This window comes from Anser cygnoides, chromosome 5, assembly GCF_040182565.1.
Source record: "Anser cygnoides isolate HZ-2024a breed goose chromosome 5, Taihu_goose_T2T_genome, whole genome shotgun sequence".
NCBI classification, from domain to species: domain Eukaryota; kingdom Metazoa; phylum Chordata; class Aves; order Anseriformes; family Anatidae; genus Anser; species Anser cygnoides.
This window is the reverse complement of record NC_089877.1, coordinates 12,848,975-12,866,927: the sequence shown is the minus strand read 5'-3', so window position 1 is coordinate 12,866,927 and position 17,953 is coordinate 12,848,975. Positions and strand designations below refer to the sequence as shown.

Below are 17,953 nucleotides of genomic sequence, written 5' to 3'. Positions count from 1 at the left end.
TGTTTTTTTTTTAAACTTGACTTTGAAATACGTGAGTACAGCCACTGTCGGCAGCAGAGAACAGGAATTTCAGACTCGCAAGCTAATTCCCCTGACAAGGAAGGACAGCCTTTTCCCTCTCGTTCCCTTCAAATAGCAAAGCCCAGAAGACACTTATTATGCATTTCTTCACTATGCTTCTCCATCAGTTCCATTTGAATATAGGATGAAACTTCACGCACTTTCTAAAAAGTCATCTAGTGTTGTGGTACGCTGATAAGTAGCTATCATAATCTGCTATACAAATGCATCTATTTTGGGCCAGTGTCGCAACCGCTACCATATATTTCATTTGCATAGTAGTTTTGTTATTAACAGCAGTTATATAAATAAATAAATATAATGTAGAAAATGCTAGAAAAAAAAGAATTATCGCTACAATGCTGCCACCTGGTAACCAGAAGTGTAATAGCAGGGAAGACATTTCTTTTGCCCTGCCTTGGACAACCTGACACTATTTTAAATAATATATTTAAAATCACAAAAATTGCAAAGTTTTAACTGTGGAAGAGGATCATTTCCCTGTATCAGCTGAAATAATTCTCCTGGCTCTGTTTCACTGTGGGGAAGAAGTAAGTCATACCCTCCCAACATTAAACTCGATTTTGAATCCTGGAAAGTATCTATGGAGAATGACCAGCTAAGGGACTGACTCACTGCAGTACTCATTATATATGCCACTTTTAAGGACAGAAATATTCAGAATTAAGTCCATGTTTAAAAGTATTTATGTCTTTCAGTACCTTGCTGAATTAAAACTATACCACTAAATGTTTACAAAAAGAAACATACCTACAGTAAGAAAGATATGGAATAGATAAATTAAATCCTGATCAAAGAGATCCAAATAAAATAATATATCAGGTGTTTTCAGAGGTGGAAAATCCATTCATGAAAAGGAAAATGCTACAATCACATTAAATATGGAATATTTATTTAAACAGAGAAAAAAAAATATATATATATATATATAATGTTTGGGAAACATGAAAAGCATCAGGAAACAGTACCCAGACACTTATGAGAACCCATAGTGCCTCAAATCTAAAAAATTCCTAACTGGCTGTGATAAATAAGAGGCGTGACAACAAAACAGTATGAGCCTATTTACATGATCCTAGCAAGCACCACTGGGATGAACTCCTGCATGTTCCGCTCCCAGCATTAATAAACAGAGTCCATTGCCTAGCATTCCTTTGTAATACACAGTGGGAATGCTACATCAGCTGGTTATATATTTGGTAGTGACCTAATATCCAATCACATTTTATTTTTCAGATTAGCTTTTTTTTTTTTTTTTTCCAATTTCCTAGGAAACAACAGCTCATAGACAGCTTCTGGGATACTATCCACAAATAACATACCCTTAGAATTCTTCGAGAATTATCTACCCTTAGAGAGAAATTTCCAGAGAAACACGCAAACGCAATTCTTCTGCCAGCCATACGATGGCAGGATTAACTCCCCATCTCCCTGGAGGAAGCAGGACCTTTCCATCACTGTCACAGTGGTGGATGTGAACACTTACATACACACCGTCGTCAGACACACGGCTGAGAATTTTACAGACAAATATATTATGAGAAAAAGCAGCAAATAAAGAACAATGTTTCCATACCTAGTGTCAGGTTTAAAAGTTTTTTAATATAGATTTGCACAGTTGTATTTTTTGTTTTAAGAAAATTGGGGGTGCTCTGACGAAAGTGTAGAGAGCATTCAACACTCAGACATTGAAGGACAATTTCTATTCTCCCAGAACAAGAGGATATTCTAATTAGAAACTGGAAAATTCAAAATCAAAATGGAATTCCTATTTTTAAAATGTCTACTTCAACAGTGAAATCACCATTATTGGAAAACATTGAGTCCAAGGACTTAATAACGTCATTTTAGAAATAAAGGAGTATTTAGGTGACACAACACTATTGAGATTGCCAAGAACTTAAAAGAAATATTGAAGATGTATTTAAGCCAATATCTGTTAGCATTCAGAAAGACATCTATGTTAGATATGAATTATCCCACATTCAACTCCTCCAAGGCTCTCAGCTCTTGCTTTGAAGCACCTCTTACTGGACACTCACGGAGAACAAATACAGCCCTAGAGAATACGATAAATACTACAGGCCTGCATTTTAAAGAGGTTCTAAATCAGCACACATTTCCTTTAAACCTATGCAAATCGGTTTATTTCCACTTACACCATTTTAGTTCATGTTAATAAAGGCCTATGACGCTAACTGTAAAAAATGATGATGACTTGAACAGACTTCTGAATCCAGATCTAAGAAAACACTTCAGCATGCTGTGGTTTGTATCGTATCAAGTACTTCAGAACATACCGTAGAGACTTTCAATAAAAGTAACTCTTTGCTAATAGGTGAGGGAGAAAGGATGAAGTAGTGAAACTAACTTCTCGAAGCAAAGTGATTCCTGAGGAAGTGAAGCATATTCTGATGGCGATTACAAGAGTTTCATGTTTTAAGTATTGCAGAAGTGACTTCTAGTCAGCTGATTTCCCCTGTAAACATTTTTTCAAGGACACTTGCCAGAGAGGCAAATAGGTTGGAAAGAAATGTGCATAATGTGGATAATCTGCTTATTTTTTTTCTTTCTCCCAACTTCTATGTTAGTTCTGCCTCCTGTAGCCTTCCTTGTCTAAGGTTGCAAGGAGACAACCCTCTTTCCAGAAGGGATTTTGATGTTGTTCCCATGTGTGCTGGGATCAGCTCTGGAGAGAATAACAGGTTAAAGGCAGTTCTTTAATAGAGAGAAATATTTAACAAAAGAATAATGATCTTCACTAGTCGAGTGGCTGATTTTTCATACTGTGGGACCCAAGCCCTTTGAAAGACTCCAAGCCAAAGCTGACAGCCTAGACCTCTTGATTCCCAATGAAATGCCACAGGCACAAGACAGTGTATCGAAAACATATCATGCTAATTTCTGCTCCATTATAAACAGAGGCAATGGGAGATATATACAGGTCACATCATGATCAAAATCATGAGAGGAATAGCAGCAGTCATTCTTGCATTTTCTTATTTGTCAGGCTACCCAGAGAGTCAGATGTGAGGGACAGATAGGAAATAGAGTGAATGATGTGCTGCATGCACGTTTGTCTTTTCTGAGCTCCCTACCAAAAGCTGAGATCCTTTAGACTGAGATTTTTACAAGTTAGTACAAGTGGAGAAACTAAAAACCAAGTATTTTTTAAATTCTCTCTTTTTTTTTTTAATACTAGTGGCAGCTGACATATGCTAAATATTTGGCCTACAGAGTTTCTCTGACAAAGCTTGAAATTAAAAATGAGACAGTCAAAAGTTACAGAAAATGGGTGCACCAACAAGTTGATAATGCAATGACCGGAGCATGAAATGGCAATGTGAGAGCTATTTCCTGGTGAGATTTCCCCCAGATCTCTTTTGTTGTTGTTTTGTTTTTGCCAGCAAAATTAAAACTTTTAGAGGTATCTAATAGAACCCTGGAACCATTTTTGAAATGGTGCTTTAAAAAAAAAAAAAAAAAAAAGAGGGTTGCTAGTTTTCAAGTAATGTATGCTGCAGATCAAGTGGGTGGATGGGGAGGCAGGACTGAAACTATTTAAGTAGTGTCACGCTTTATAGTTGTGACTGCAAAGGTCAGTAAAGTGTAAGTGTCTGAAAAAGAAAGTTATTTCAAGAAGTTTTGCATTTAGTTCTACAAACACCGTCTTCAGTAGAGGAGAAAACTGAAAAAGAAAAAAAGCTCTGTGAGGGTCTGTTTGTTTCTGACACGATTATAACAATAGCAAAGTAGTGAGAATGCAAGCAGATACATACTTGTAGTAAGTACAGAACAAACATACAAGATACGTAATTATGAGATCCAGTTTACAGAATGTGCTATAAGCACGGCAGTGTAGGAATTCTTAATACAATACATATGTGAGGCTTGAAAATGTACTGTATGCATGTGCAACATCTAATTATGCTCCGGTTTGCACCAACAGCTCAGCAGTAGCCAGTATTGGATGGTTTGAGCTCTCTGGCTGCTGGAACTTGGCTATATTTATCCTGGCTGATGTAGCCTGTCAAGTGTGTCCTGCTGTTGATAAGGTGCCGTAGTTGACAACAGAGGGGGCTCAAGGGGGAGGAGCAGGATGGGGGCTTCCACCAAGTGTTTCTTTAGGGGGTCTCAAAAGCCCTGCAGACTCATTCCTGTTTAGCTCAGACCCTGCTTCCTAGATACAGCTGGGAGCTTCATCAGAAACAAAGTGAAGATGCCAGAGGCTGTAAAGAAAACAGGTAAGGATCATAACTGCCAAACAAAGGCTGAGAATGGCTTGACAGAGAAAAATGGAAGTAGCTTTCATATGCCAGAAAAAAAATAGATGCCTCAGGGAAAAAAATAGAGAGGAAAAAGAGATGATATTTTATAAAGTTATAAATGTGATCTTGCAGAGAAAACAGTGACAGGATTATCTCAAGAGACTTTGGATGAGGAGAGAATAGAGGTTTAATTCTTAGATTCCTTTCTTATCTCATTTCTTCTCACAGTCACCTTTAGGGCTGTGAAAAAAAGCTTGTAATCTCTCTCTTGGGCAGTTGGGCAGTATAAAAGTCTCCCAAGTTGTTTTTGTGGTGGTTTTTTTTGTTTGGTTGGTTTTTGATCCTGATGCTTTTCAGGAAGCGTAAGTGGCAAACTTTGATGTTATTTGCTGGTAGTGAAATCTCTGTGAAAATGAAAGCAAATGGCACCTGGCTCAGAGCTTACTCTTTCTAGTTCTTCCATCCAGTGACAGTAGAGCTCTAGGAAAAAAAAGGAGACACTGTACTATAAAGAATGTATGCATATTTCCTTTCATTCACCCTCCTCCATCCTCTCCTGTTGAGCCAGAAGATCTTCTTATAATAACATGCAGTTCGCAGAGTTAGTCAATAGTAACTGCTGATACTTATTGAAGTAGGCCTTTGTACTTTAAACAGGCATCAGTCGCCAGTTAGGCTGGTCAATGGGAAAATCTGCTGTGCTCAACACTACAAAAGAGCCTACAGCTGTTAAGAAGAACTTTCATTTTGGCCAAAGTATTTGGAATCAGACACTGCAAGAGACAGAAAAAAATCCAACCTATATCTCCCATTAAGAACTGCAAAGCGCTTAAGCATGATTAGCTTCAAGAACCTTCTTTATACAATAACTCTGAAATGACAGGGGTGTCACCAATACCTCAATTTTATCACTTGATGTTCTTCAAGCTGCAATTTCTGAAATCTGATGGAAGTAGAATCTTATATAAAAATAAGTATAAACCAGACCTTGTAATTGTAGAGAAAACCTTGAAAATGTAAGTTGTAAAGGTTCAGCAATCACCAAAAAAATATGTTCATAATCATATTCTATTTTTAAAGTCACTTGATTTTTGAGATTCATTGAAATGTCTAATGCTTGTGATTGGCAATGCTAGTAAAAATAAATATGACAGAGTAGGGAAAATTTGACGGTGTGATCTCCTAGGCATTGTGACTTGATTTGTTATGGTTTAACAGCCTTTAAATTAATATTTTCAACCTCTGGGGATGGGAGGCAACTTCTTCTCTGACTGTGAAGACGTCCAGCTTTGCTAGCTAATGGTGAAGATAAATTCTGTTCCAGTTTATTTCTCCAGAGGAAAGAAATCTAACAGGTGTCTAACAACACTAGTCCTACGCAATCCTTATGAACAAACCAGCCCAAACACTGTGATTATCGCAGCAGGGGGAGGAAAAGCTCTTATTACCCACTCTAACTGAGACAGAACCAGTCACATGCCCCATAACTTGGGAGGGATCTTCTCTTTCTCCCAAGAGACATTAATCCCTCTGGTTTTCTATTTCACGTTGTTTATACAATTCAAGTCACTTCACGACAGGATAATATTCAGCATAACCTCAGGAGGGCTGAATAAGCACCTTATAGTTCATACCTGGACAAGTCATGATTTCTGCCTTTCACATACTATATAGTTAGAATACTGAAGAACACTGAGAGATCTTCAGCCTTTATTACTGAAATTAGGGCACCTGGTGTACAGGTAAGGGAAAATGCTTCATGCCAGAGAATGATCAGAGATATTCTGCTGTTGTAACAAACCTTTCAACATGTATAAATAATTAAATAAACTAAAACAGTGAAATAGACTTCCCAACAGTCATTCTTTTACTTTAAATTGTCCAGCTGAAACCCTTCAGGATGAGTCTCCGTCCCATTTCTTTACACAACACCAAAAGAACTGGCATGGCTTTCCGGAAAGTTGATACATTCCTGAAGACCAACAGCATTTAGAAGACCTGCAGCAATTCATTTTTAGAGCAAACTATCAAACATTGAAAAGCATTATTTTTTGCAGACTTCCATAACAGAAGTATTATATTCTTTCCTTTGTGTCTTATACATTTCACAGTTGACCTCTGCTCAAAGGTTGGCTTTTTAAAAAGTTTTAATCTTTTTTGTTGTTGTTGTTGTGAAAACTCAAGAAGGTTAAAAAAAAACCCAACCATTTCCTTAACATTATTTTGTAACATTAAAAGGAAACAGCTGACCTTTTAACACCAAATTTAGTAGATATATGGGACTTAATGGGAAATGTATGCATTCCTAAATTGGGAAAAAGAGAAGTCTGGCATTACTCACCTTCTCTGAAAATCAGTAAAATTTTTATTCATGTATTTTATATATTGAGGAGTCTGGATTTTGCAGTTCAGATTAAGAATTTTTATCAAGGGTTTATAAATAATCTGGCTATAAGTACAGAGAAATTTTTGGCATTCCATAATAATAGGCACTATTGCATAATGAAGGATAGCTTCTAGAATTTTAGCTGGAATATAAGCTCCTCATTTAATGTTTGTAAGCACCTAGCACAGTAAAGTACTGCTCAGTGTTAAAATGGTCCATGATAATGAACTTTTGTGCACTACAGGAGTACAAAAATCAATGATAACAATTTTTATAGATATATTTTCCTTTTTCTTTTTTTTCTTTTTCTTTTTTTCTTTTCTTTTCTTTTTCTTTTTTTTTTTTTTTTTGGTAATTGAAGGTTCAAAGTAAGCTGAATATTACCATCCCCATTTTACAGCAAGTATGATGGGTGCATAGAGAGAGAGGTGACAGGTTACTGAAACTATTCCTCGCCTGTTGCTCATGTTACAGGAATTTACAATCTCAGCTGCTGAAGTAGGCAAGGAATGATAAGATTGAGTAGCTCAACAGCTTTTGGATCAAGGAATGATTAAGCTTGTAATTGCAAGAAGCCACTTAGGTCCTGAATGAGGAATGCACAGAATCTTTATATAGTTCCTCACCAAGGAATTTACAAGCTCCATTACTGAAGTCTGTTTATCCACAGTTTGGCTTTTAACTCAATGGAAGAGCAAATGGTAGAAGAGGAGAACTTAATGCCAAGTATAAGTACTAAAGCAAAGACAAATTTTCAACATGAAGCCTTAACAAATTAAGGAACTACAAAAGCTAACACTACTTTTTAAAATTTTAATTCAATGTGGTGGCCATGTACATATTTCAATACAGAATGTGAAGTAAGCTAACTCAGCTCTATGGGAGAAAACTGCTGACTGTTTTTTCTAGTCATACTCATCACAAGTTTCTGCTGGAGCTTGTAGCCTGTGCGTTCAACCAGATTGATTAGATTCTCCTAAAACACTTACACTTTTTACGGTTTTTGTTTCAGAAAGGTAGGAATAATATTTGAAATGCTTATTCTAACACAAATTCTCCTTAAGTGCTTATCTCTCTCTCCTGCAAGGACTTATCACAAATAATGAGTGATGAAGAGCTAAAGTCAGAGCCACCGCTCTGAAAAGCGAGATGAAATTTAGAAACAAAAACCACAACAGGATGGCTCTCCTCTATCACTCTATCTATTTAAAACCACTATTGTGGAATCAACACCTCTTTGATTTCTGGTACTTCACACATACTTTGAATTCAGCGATTTTAGGGGAACTTTTCCATCTAATGCTTGTGATTCTTAACAAGCTGAATCAGTTACAGGATGTGGCTAGGAAGTGAAATGATTCCAGTTAATTAAACATTATTTTAATACATATCTTCATTTTTTCTGGCAATCACCAAATAAGCATTTCTCCTCTAGCATTTAACACTAGCTTTTATTCTTATTTGAGATACAACAGTACTTAGTTGCTATTTATTAGCTATTTGATGCTGTACAAAGAAACAGAAAAATAGTCCCTGGCTCTAAAGAGTTACAAAATGAAAGTTCAGTAAATGGACAGACAACTCAACAAGAGAGCAAAGAAAACAGTGGTTAGTCCAATAGGTAGCGACCTGGGTAGGAGCTTAGCCATTTTGTTGTTTTTTGCATAGAAGAATATGAAAAAGCTTTGTAGCAGAATAGTAAACTAGGTTGATGTAAGCATTAGAAGATTAATTCAAAGTAGGTCAGAAAGTAAGGGAGAAAACATGAAGGCGCTAGGATGAAGATCTAACAAATGGCAGCTGTAGGAAAGCAGAATACTAATTTCATGATTTTACTTAGGAGAAAAGCAAAGGTAGTTGGTTTTGGAACTTAAATGATATAATTCTAGTTTAATTTGGCCAAAAGCATATATATTTTGTATTTCTTCAACCTGCTGATTGAAAGACTTATTAATAAATTATTATCAAAATGCAATCTGATTGTGGAGCTCCAAAAAGAGACAGTTTTTTATTACTAATTAATGAAGTTGTAAGTCATGTAACATATACAACTGTAGAGCTGATGTTCCAGACCCATCTTCAGTTGTTACAAGACTCTTAAGAGGATTGCTGTCACATGCAAGTTCAAGCAGGGACAAAATTAGGCACAGAAAGCTTTCTGCAAGACTACTTCAGACCACATGGAGCCTGCTTCCCATTTTGTCACAGGTAGAAATTTGCTCTTTTACATTACTCAGAAGTTATGTGAGGTTCTTATGGGTGCTGGAATTGGTAGGAAAGTCTGGGATATGAGAAGTGGGTGCTGAAAAATGGGTTAGGATAAAGTGGCTCTAGACTCATTTCCTTTCATTAGCTCCGCATCCCTCATCTCACCCCATGTTAACTCGCCAAAGCAATTGCAGCTCCTTTCCCCCAACAAACACACACAGCACACTTATCATTCAGCTTCCCTTCAACAACAATTCCTGTCATCACCAGCACTGACAATTCATAAATACGTGCCTCTTCCCTTTCCCCCGAATTGTACACGTTGTTAGCATTACTGACTGGTCTCTCTCCCTTTTTGCTGGGTGGGTTAGACTTTAACGGCAAGCAGAGAGTTAAAAAAATGGGAGGCAGTTCGTCATCAGGTGCTCCAGCCCAATGGCTCCTCAGCTCACATTTGACTGGAATCTGGATAAACATGTGATAGTGCCTGAGATCTGTCAGGGCCTGACAGGCACAAGAGGTGTAGCCATTCCACAACATCACATGAGAAGTGTCACAGTTGCTGGGTTTTCCACAGCCTGATGGTGATGGTAGTGTCAAAGAGCGTTTTGAGCAAAGGATGGATACATGAAACTCAGAGGGACATAGCTGGGTAGAAGCCAAATCAAATGTTGAAGTGAGAGAGATCTCTAAGTGGGGAATGTGTTTCTGACAAAAGCAGGAAAAGTCGAGGCTCTCAGAACTGACAATAAGTTTTGAATGGTGATAGTTTGGGACATTCCTGTTGAGGAAATAGTTGGATTAGATTGGTATGACTACATGAAAAAAATAAATCTGGTGAACTCGGATACATTTGTTACCTAAAGTAGGACCCACAGTGAAGGAGAGGAGACTGGGAACAGCTGATCTCTCACTTCTCTTTCTTCTGTTAAGCTGTCCACTTTTCCCCCCGCAAGGGAAAATGACAGGATTCTCATCAAATGCTTGTTCAGCAATCACTCTTCTGCAACAAAGTAATTTCTTATAAAACCTCCAGCTTACATCCCCACTTTTCCTTTGCATGCAAATATTAACAGTGGAAGATAAAAGGGAACATAAACGGATATACAAAGAGACACCACTTTGAACATTGTCATCCACTGACTCTGAAACTCTGGTGCAAGAAAATGACTCTCAGAATCTCCTTGCCTGTGAAAAAGTGAGTTCTCAGGAATGGTTCTTGCAGGTCTTTATTCTCATGGAAATTTTGGCCTGTTCCAATTACATGTTTTAATGGAAATATTCACAAACATTTTAAGTAGAAATTTAAATAAATTAATCTTTTGGCAGGAAAGGGAGAGAGGAAAAGAGAAAAGACAGGGAAACTTACTTGTAAACTTCTACATATGTATTTAGATTTTCCACAAGTCAGAAATATGATGTGATGGTGGAGATTTCTCACTGTGAATGTAGTTCTGTCCAACAATCTGTTTCTGTTGAGTCATCTAAAGTAAATGTAAGAAACCTTACCACTTTACAGGATGTGCAGCAGAACACAAAGTTATTTCTAAATACACATCTTGAAACGCTGACATTCAAAGGATGGAACCTTTGCAGGTGACATTACTGTTAAGTAATTAGTGTATTTATAGACTCTTTTGTGCTTAAATAGAAGAGTGATGATGATAGTACTCAGAGAAAAAGCATGCTCACTTTCCACCACATCTCTACAGTCACAGGGAGAGGAGCCAGCTGGTAGGTATTTCAAGAAGTGACCTGGCCCCACACTCTGTGGTAGTCTGGCCAACCCTAATTATCTTTTGAATTTTTTACATTAAAGTTGCTGTCTATAGTAACTCTCATGCAACTAGTCACAATGATACACTGCATCAAAGATACCCTGCTGTGTTACATACTGAAGTGCAATACTGTGCCAAAAGACATGCAGCTGGTAACAAGCATTTGACTACTACACTAAATTACAGAGCATTATATTCTATAAAATACCATATTCTGTGTAAGAACAATTATATCTTACAGCCCTAAGGTTAGAAAAAAAAAATAATCACATAAAAACATCCCGGCACATTCCAGTGTCAGGAAATTTCATATACACGTAGAAGAAGACAAAAGGAGCTCATTGAAGGCTACTTTAAACTTAGTGCAAAACAAATTTGTTTTCTCACCAAATTATAAAGTGTGAGGAAAAAAAAAAAAGAAAAACATATTTTAGGAATCTATATAAAAAAAGAGAGGCAAAATGCAATGCATCCTAAATTATAGAATTATTTGTAAGTCACTTTATTTGATGCTTGAGCAAACTGAATTTGATGCTTTGCAAAACAATGCAAGAAGAGAGTCCTGTTTCATGACTACAGTCCAAAGGCCATCAGACAAAATCTTTGCAGGTGTAACTCCACTGTGGTCGATTAAATTATGCAGTCTGAGCAAATGATACAGGAATGGAGATTTAGTGCAGATGGCATTATTAGTACTATAGCATTTATACTAGCTAAAGCACCTGTTTGAACATGAGTATGAGCTATTTCTTTTAGAATATTTCCTTCCATATCACGTTCCCTTCATTTTTATAAATAAGGGACAAAAGCTTATGCTAATTATAACCATTGTTCTGGTGTTTAGGAAAGTTGCTGTTGTCCAAGTAGAAAAGCCACGGATACTTTGCAGCAGAGGTGACTGATGTAATCAAATGTGACAGAATTACTAGTATTATATAAAAGTATGGTTATGAAAGGGCAAGTCAATAAAAAGATGACATAATGACACACAAAAAACATTTAATGTATGAATCAGAATGTAAATTACTGGTATTTTTATACACGAACATGGCTCAGGGCAATTAGCAGAAAGGTAACAGATTTAGTGAAGTCCAAAACACGAACATGAAAAACTTGTTTCAAAATAAAGTTAAAAGATAAAAATAAATAATTCAGAGCAAAGGAAATGGTAAAGCAAGCAGTTTCATTAAAATCTAATCTTGAGAAAGATTAAGATACCCATGGGCTGAAAGCACAATACATGGCTTGCTTTCCAAATTCACATCTGTTGTGCTACTTTGATTACACATGAGCCAAAACAGGTCATTTGGTTTATGCTTGTTCATCCCATATTTTGAGAATTTAATTATTTCTCATCATTAGGATCATAAGTGCTCCTTAACATACAGAGAAAATATTTTGATCCATCTTGTAATTCATTAGAAAACTAGCTGTCATAGGTAAGCACTTTAATTTTTAATACTAAATTTGGTATGTTCAGAATAATGATTTGAATGCAAACAACACTTGATAATATTTTAGCTGGGATACAATTACAAAAGCCATCATAGGAACATGCATCCCTTTCTACTATAGCCTTGATTGGTCAAAACAGAAGGACTGAAGATGAACCATTAATTTATTGTGGTATATTAGGACACAGGTTGCTGCAGTAACTGTAGTTTTGTTGGAGGAACAGATCCTGCTCCTTTTTAACACCAGCATTAAGCAACTGTTAGGATAGAATTAAGAAGGTATTCCTATTTCTAAACAAAACTGCATGGCAAATTAACACAGAAAGCTTTATATGTGAGAATATATATCATATCAACTTGTCATAGATCAAAACACTCACTGATGAAAAATCAGAGCTCAGTACAGGAGACAGGAAGAGGAAGATGGACAGTGAGACAAGTTTGCTATCCCTTACATTTTATCTCATGACAATATGGAGAAGACACGACATCTCAGTCAGAAACAGAACTTGGTAAATACAAAGACAATTCCACAACTTCTCTGTGGAAAGTGTAATTTATATCTTGCATGGGCAGATGGGAGAGAAAGGAGACAGCTGTTGCAGCCACAACAGCTGACTACACCAGATATCCCACAACTGCAAAACAGATTTTAGTGAGTCCTCTCTCTTTTTTTAGTTTCTGCATTTACCAAGAAGCCGAAGACAACAGAGGTGACAGCCGGAAGTACAGCTGTGTTTGAAGCAGAGACAGAAAAAGCCGGCATCAAGGTGAAGTGGCAGCGAGCTGGCACAGAAATTACTGAAAGTGAGAAATATGTCATCAAGGCAGAAGGAAACAAGCATTCGCTGACAATCAATAATGTAGTAAAAGAAGATGATGTGACATATGCTGTAATAGCTGGAAGTTCCAAGGTCAAATTTGAACTCAAGGTCAAAGAACCAGGTACAGTGCTTCCTAAACAATTCTAATTTCAACAGTATTTCCAATCACATGTTCAAAATTCATGAATGGGGCCCATGGAAATTAGCCTAATTTAAAATTGTGAAATTTCTTTACTGGCAATATATCTTTTTTGCCATATGATTTGAAACTGTAGTAAGGTTTATAAAAGATACTCTTTAATATTAACCTGAGGAACACATTTCCTGTGGGTAAGGCCCCCATTTCCAGACAACAGAAGTCCACACAGTGGAGAACACAGAGGAAATCTCAACGTACTTCTTTAGAATTCACGGTCAAGCTTTTCTCTATAACTATTAGTGAAGTTGAAAAGGAAAGGAAAGCAAAGCTAGTCTAACCTGAACTAACCCTGCATCTTAAGCCTGGTATTTAAAAAAAAAAAAAAGTTTCTATTTAAATACAAAACTGTAATAATTGACAAAAATTTCCAAGTTATGCTGTTATGTTTTTTAGGAGTTCATATGTTCCTACAAAATGTCTCAAAATCACCTGCTAACAAAAGCTCATATTTCTAGAAGAACTTGAATACAAAGAGTAACCTTTATATTATTTGTGTATCACCTATCATTACTATCTGTGTGTGCATTAAAGCAACTGCTGGATGGGAAATGGAGACACCTTCCCCAGGCTTTCTTGGAAAAAACATTTTGACCTTCCTGATCCCTTTTTTTTCCTCCAAAAGTTTTGGTTCCCATTCAGCACTTTTTGTATCTTAATATTCGATATTTTCCCTTTTTATTTTGGTAAAAAGCCTTTAACTAACACTGTTTATATCACCTCCTTTCCTTTGCTATCACTGTTTGTTCTAGCCATAATGTACCATGATGTTAATGAGATATTCTGGTTAGCTGAAAGATACTCCTGAATATTTAACAGGAGGCAAGACATTCTGTTCCAGATGAAGTGACAGTGCATGACAGATTATGAGGAAGGGGTAATCCTAATATGGTTTAGAAAAGTTTAATAGCTGTCAGAGCACGTAACAGTATGTTCTTGCTGGCTTTCTCATCCACAAAGTAAAAAGGTACGTATTATACTAGTTCTATCTTCCTTGCCTTTAAGGTTAGTTTCAGGTAGAACCTGTTACATGTAGACAGCCTACAAACAGCTGAGTTATTAAATCTGGAAACATAATTGTGGACTAAAAGCTATCTGCCTCTGACAAACACACATTGTTGATGGGGATATCAGGATGCTAGACAATTTTCCTGTATACATTTTACACTGATGCCTCAAAATAAGCCTTTTCTAAACAGCTACGCATCTAAGTTATGGGAGCATCCACAGTAGCTCCACAGTTAGGATAACTCTTGGTTCCTTCCAGTAAAATTTGAGTAGAAATTTATTTGGACTAGATCCAATGGGATCCTTTCTAACAATAAAAGTTAAAATCGTACTGTTTTCTCTTAAGACATAAATACATTTTAGGGTAAAAGGCATAAATTTTCTGAAAGTGGGGTTGATTCATGATCGTATGTTCACGGCTACTGTCTTGTTTTTCAGATCTTACAAAGATTAGGCTGTTAAAGTATAACTGGATTACCCATTATTATTATTATCACAAACAATAATCTTTTCAGCTTTTTATTATCAAAACAATAGAAACTGTCTCCTTGCCTACCCAGACACAGCCACTTCCCTTTGTTACAGAGGAGCCACACAAATTACTCACCTCATGGCACAATATGTCCAGAAATCTCTGGTGCAAAAGACGCTGCAATAGCTGGGAAACAGCACGTGGGACTTGATTGTGAAGTAGGCAAGGCCCTTTGGAAGCGTCTCTGCTACCTAAGGGAAAAAAAAAATACGTCAGCAGCTGATCTGCTTCAAGAAATTTTACCTCCCTCCTTCTGGTTCAGTTGCTCACTCCTACTCCCTTTTTATACATTTCTATCTTCTCTATTGTGCCAAATGAATTTGTCTGAATTTGTCTGTGAGGCCACAGTTTAACTAAGAGGGCATAAACTTCCATGAGCCAGGGGAGCAAATGAGAGTGAGATTTTTAAAATACTTTCTCCATACTGATTGCTAGTAATGTCTAGCATTTCTCCCAAACCACACACAGCTGCAGTGTTTAGAACATTATATTCCAACCACAGAGTTAAACAAAATCTCATGAAAAAGCAAATTGTTTTAAAAAATCATAACTGCATCATTTTCACTACTTTTCCTACTTTTTTCTCTAACTGAGGTTAACAGCTAACAACAGTGCTATCATCAGCCGACAAGATTTTACACATCAAAAACATAGAATCTGAAATTTCAGGCATCAGCTCCTTCCTAGCCCAGAAGAGAGCCTTGTCATCCAGCAGCCAGTAGGCCCCTTCTCCTTACAGCACACCTTCTAAGTTCTAGAAAACCACAGTTGTTTTGTTTTGTTTTTTTTGCATTTCCTAAATATATCAAAGACTGTTCCTTTGCAAAATTTCTTCAGAAAGTAGAAACACAGCTTTCTCTAATCTTGGTTAACATTCATTTCCAGAAAAGAGTGAGACGGTCACTCCTGTGGAAGCTGCTCCTGCCCCAGCTGCCTCAGAGCTGCCTGCTCCGCCAGTAGAAAGCAGCCAAAACACAGAAGGTAATAAAGAACTACTGCTCTTATTAAGTCTGGTACATTAACAGAAGGGAAAAATTGGAACAGTGAAACTTTACAGTAAACAAGGTAGAAACAGTAGCTGAAAGGTGACTGATGGTGATAAATGACAGAGAATAAAGAATAATCTCAGAGACAGGAGAAACATACTGCGATATTTTGAAATGACTTAACAAATTTACTACATAGGCTGTAAGAGAAGCTGATGCAGAAAGTCCTAACTAGAAGTTCTTGTGTTTGATTCAGTTCCATCTGCTGGGACTCAACCAGAAGAGCCTGTGGACCCTATTGGGCTCTTTGTGACACGACCTCAGGATGGAGAAGTTACTGCTGGTGGGTACAAAATCTGAGTCAAGCGGTGTTTGTCGACTGCACCTGCTGCCTGACTGCTTAGCTCTCCACATACAGGAGGACAGCAGTCATCTAACAGATATATTAAACACTACTCATAATCTTATTTTAACCTACTTGCCTTACAAGGTGGAAATATCACGTTCACTGCCAAAGTTGCAGGTGAGAGCCTGCTGAAGAAACCATCAGTGAAATGGTTCAAAGGAAAGTGGATGGACCTAGCAAGCAAAGTGGGGAAGCATCTCCAGCTGCATGACAGTTATGATCGAAACAACAAGGTACAGCTGGCAGAGTAAGATTCTCAGTCTTCTAGATTCTAATCTTTAATCTGGGGAAAATATAAGCGAATATAGGAATGTTTTGAGGTACCAAAACTATATAGTATGTAATATTTATGCAGACACATCTATGTTTTGACCATGCAGACAAGAGACTAGCACTACATGCAGAGTCTTGTACATTTTGTTTATGATGAAATGAGAAAATATCTGGTGGACTGGGGAAGCAGTTTTACACTACCTACCTTCCTCCCAAGTAATAGATACTGGTTATATTTAAGAGAAAACAAAGTCAGGCAGATAGTTACATATAATCTATCTTCTTTTCATATAGATCAAGTGTTCAGCTATTAGTGTTGGAATTTACTTTTCTCTTGCATTGGCTAGACTACTCTAAATAGCTCAGTAGATCCATTTCTACCACAAGTGTCCAAGGATACACGAACAGGAACACAAGAGAGTCTGTACCATGGCTTCTCATCCCATGTGGGATATGAAGCACTAACACCCTCTCCTGGATGGAACAGAACAGACTTGCTCATGAGTGAATTAGCCACTCCTCTTGCTGAATTCTAGGTAGAGGCTATGTTTATTTAATGAAAGTTCTATTCCTGTTTCCAATGAACATGCAGTTGCTATATGTGACGGCTATGTACACCAGTACATCAGTACAGTTTCCTAATATAACATTGAATGCTCTGGTAGACCTGTACTGATCATACCCTTTAGCTGTTCCCACTGAATTGGGGATATGTAATTTTTATGACAGTAATGAGTTATACATTCAGGAGGTTCTTAATTCTAAAAGGAAACAACTGTATTTCATCCCTCATCTTTTTCTTTACGCCTTAATACGCTGTTTTCTAAATCTCTCTCAGCATTTAATTTTCTAACTTGTGTATCACTAACACATTAGATACATCTAAGTGTATCACTGGTCTCTGTTCTAGGTGTACACCTTTGAAATGGAAATCATAGAAGCAAATATGACTTTTGCAGGAGGGTACAGATGTGAGGTGTCTACTAAGGACAAGTTTGATAGTTCTAATTTCAACCTGACTGTCAATGGTAAAATGAACTACTGCCACCTTGCTTCTTCCTGTTTTGTTTTGTTTTCTTCCTATACATATGCCCACCGATTCTTTCTGGTATACAGCAGCTACTAGACAAGGATAGATCTGAAGTATAGACCTGCAGAGCTACAGGTGCACTTAGAGAAGCCTGCAGATGGAGATTGGGATGAGTTGGCAGAGATAGAGAGCATTAGAAGAAACAGTTGGATGTCACTCAAGTCAGAACTGTGATGCTCTTTAAGGCAGCACACAGAAAGATGCAGAGCAGCCCAACTGTTCTCTGGCTTTATTCTGACTTCAGAAGTTTAGAACAGAGTAATCCAAGTTCTGTCTATGCAACATCCTAGGTGGAGTTCCTGTACATTACTACATATTTCCGAGAATTTACCTTTGCTTTCAAAGGACTGATTGCAATTTAGAATGAATAACACTAGACAGTTGTCATCCAGTGGTTTTCTCATTATGGTTTCAATATACCCTGTGAAGCCAGTAATCGAAACTAAAATTTACCAGCAGAGGA

At 37.1% G+C, this 17,953-nt stretch overlaps 1 protein-coding gene and 1 long non-coding RNA gene across 5 annotated transcripts in view; one reads left to right on the top strand and one right to left on the bottom strand.

Annotated features, from left to right (window-relative positions):
- LOC136790896 (uncharacterized) overlaps nt 1-15,102 on the bottom strand; it is a 41,458-nt gene extending 26,356 nt beyond the window's left edge. The window contains exon 1 of the long non-coding RNA XR_010831758.1: nt 14,811-15,102. This is a non-coding gene — a long non-coding RNA (uncharacterized lncRNA). The remainder of the gene's footprint in view (nt 1-14,810) is intronic.
- Nucleotides 4,117-17,953, top strand: part of MYBPC3 (myosin binding protein C3) — a 60,264-nt gene continuing 46,427 nt past the window's right edge. For 3 of the 4 annotated variants that reach the window (XM_066997654.1, XM_066997653.1, XM_066997652.1), the window contains exons 1-6: nt 4,118-4,325; nt 12,854-13,120; nt 15,621-15,716; nt 15,978-16,064; nt 16,212-16,360; nt 17,311-17,428. In XM_066997654.1, the coding sequence (XP_066853755.1) occupies nt 4,301-4,325; nt 12,854-13,120; nt 15,621-15,716; nt 15,978-16,064; nt 16,212-16,360; nt 17,311-17,428 (742 nt within the window). In that variant the 5' untranslated portion in view covers nt 4,118-4,300. Of the gene's footprint in view, nt 4,326-12,853; nt 13,121-15,620; nt 15,717-15,977; nt 16,065-16,211; nt 16,361-17,310; nt 17,429-17,953 lie in introns of all 4 variants that reach the window. The other variant, XM_066997651.1, reaches the window with a different exon arrangement.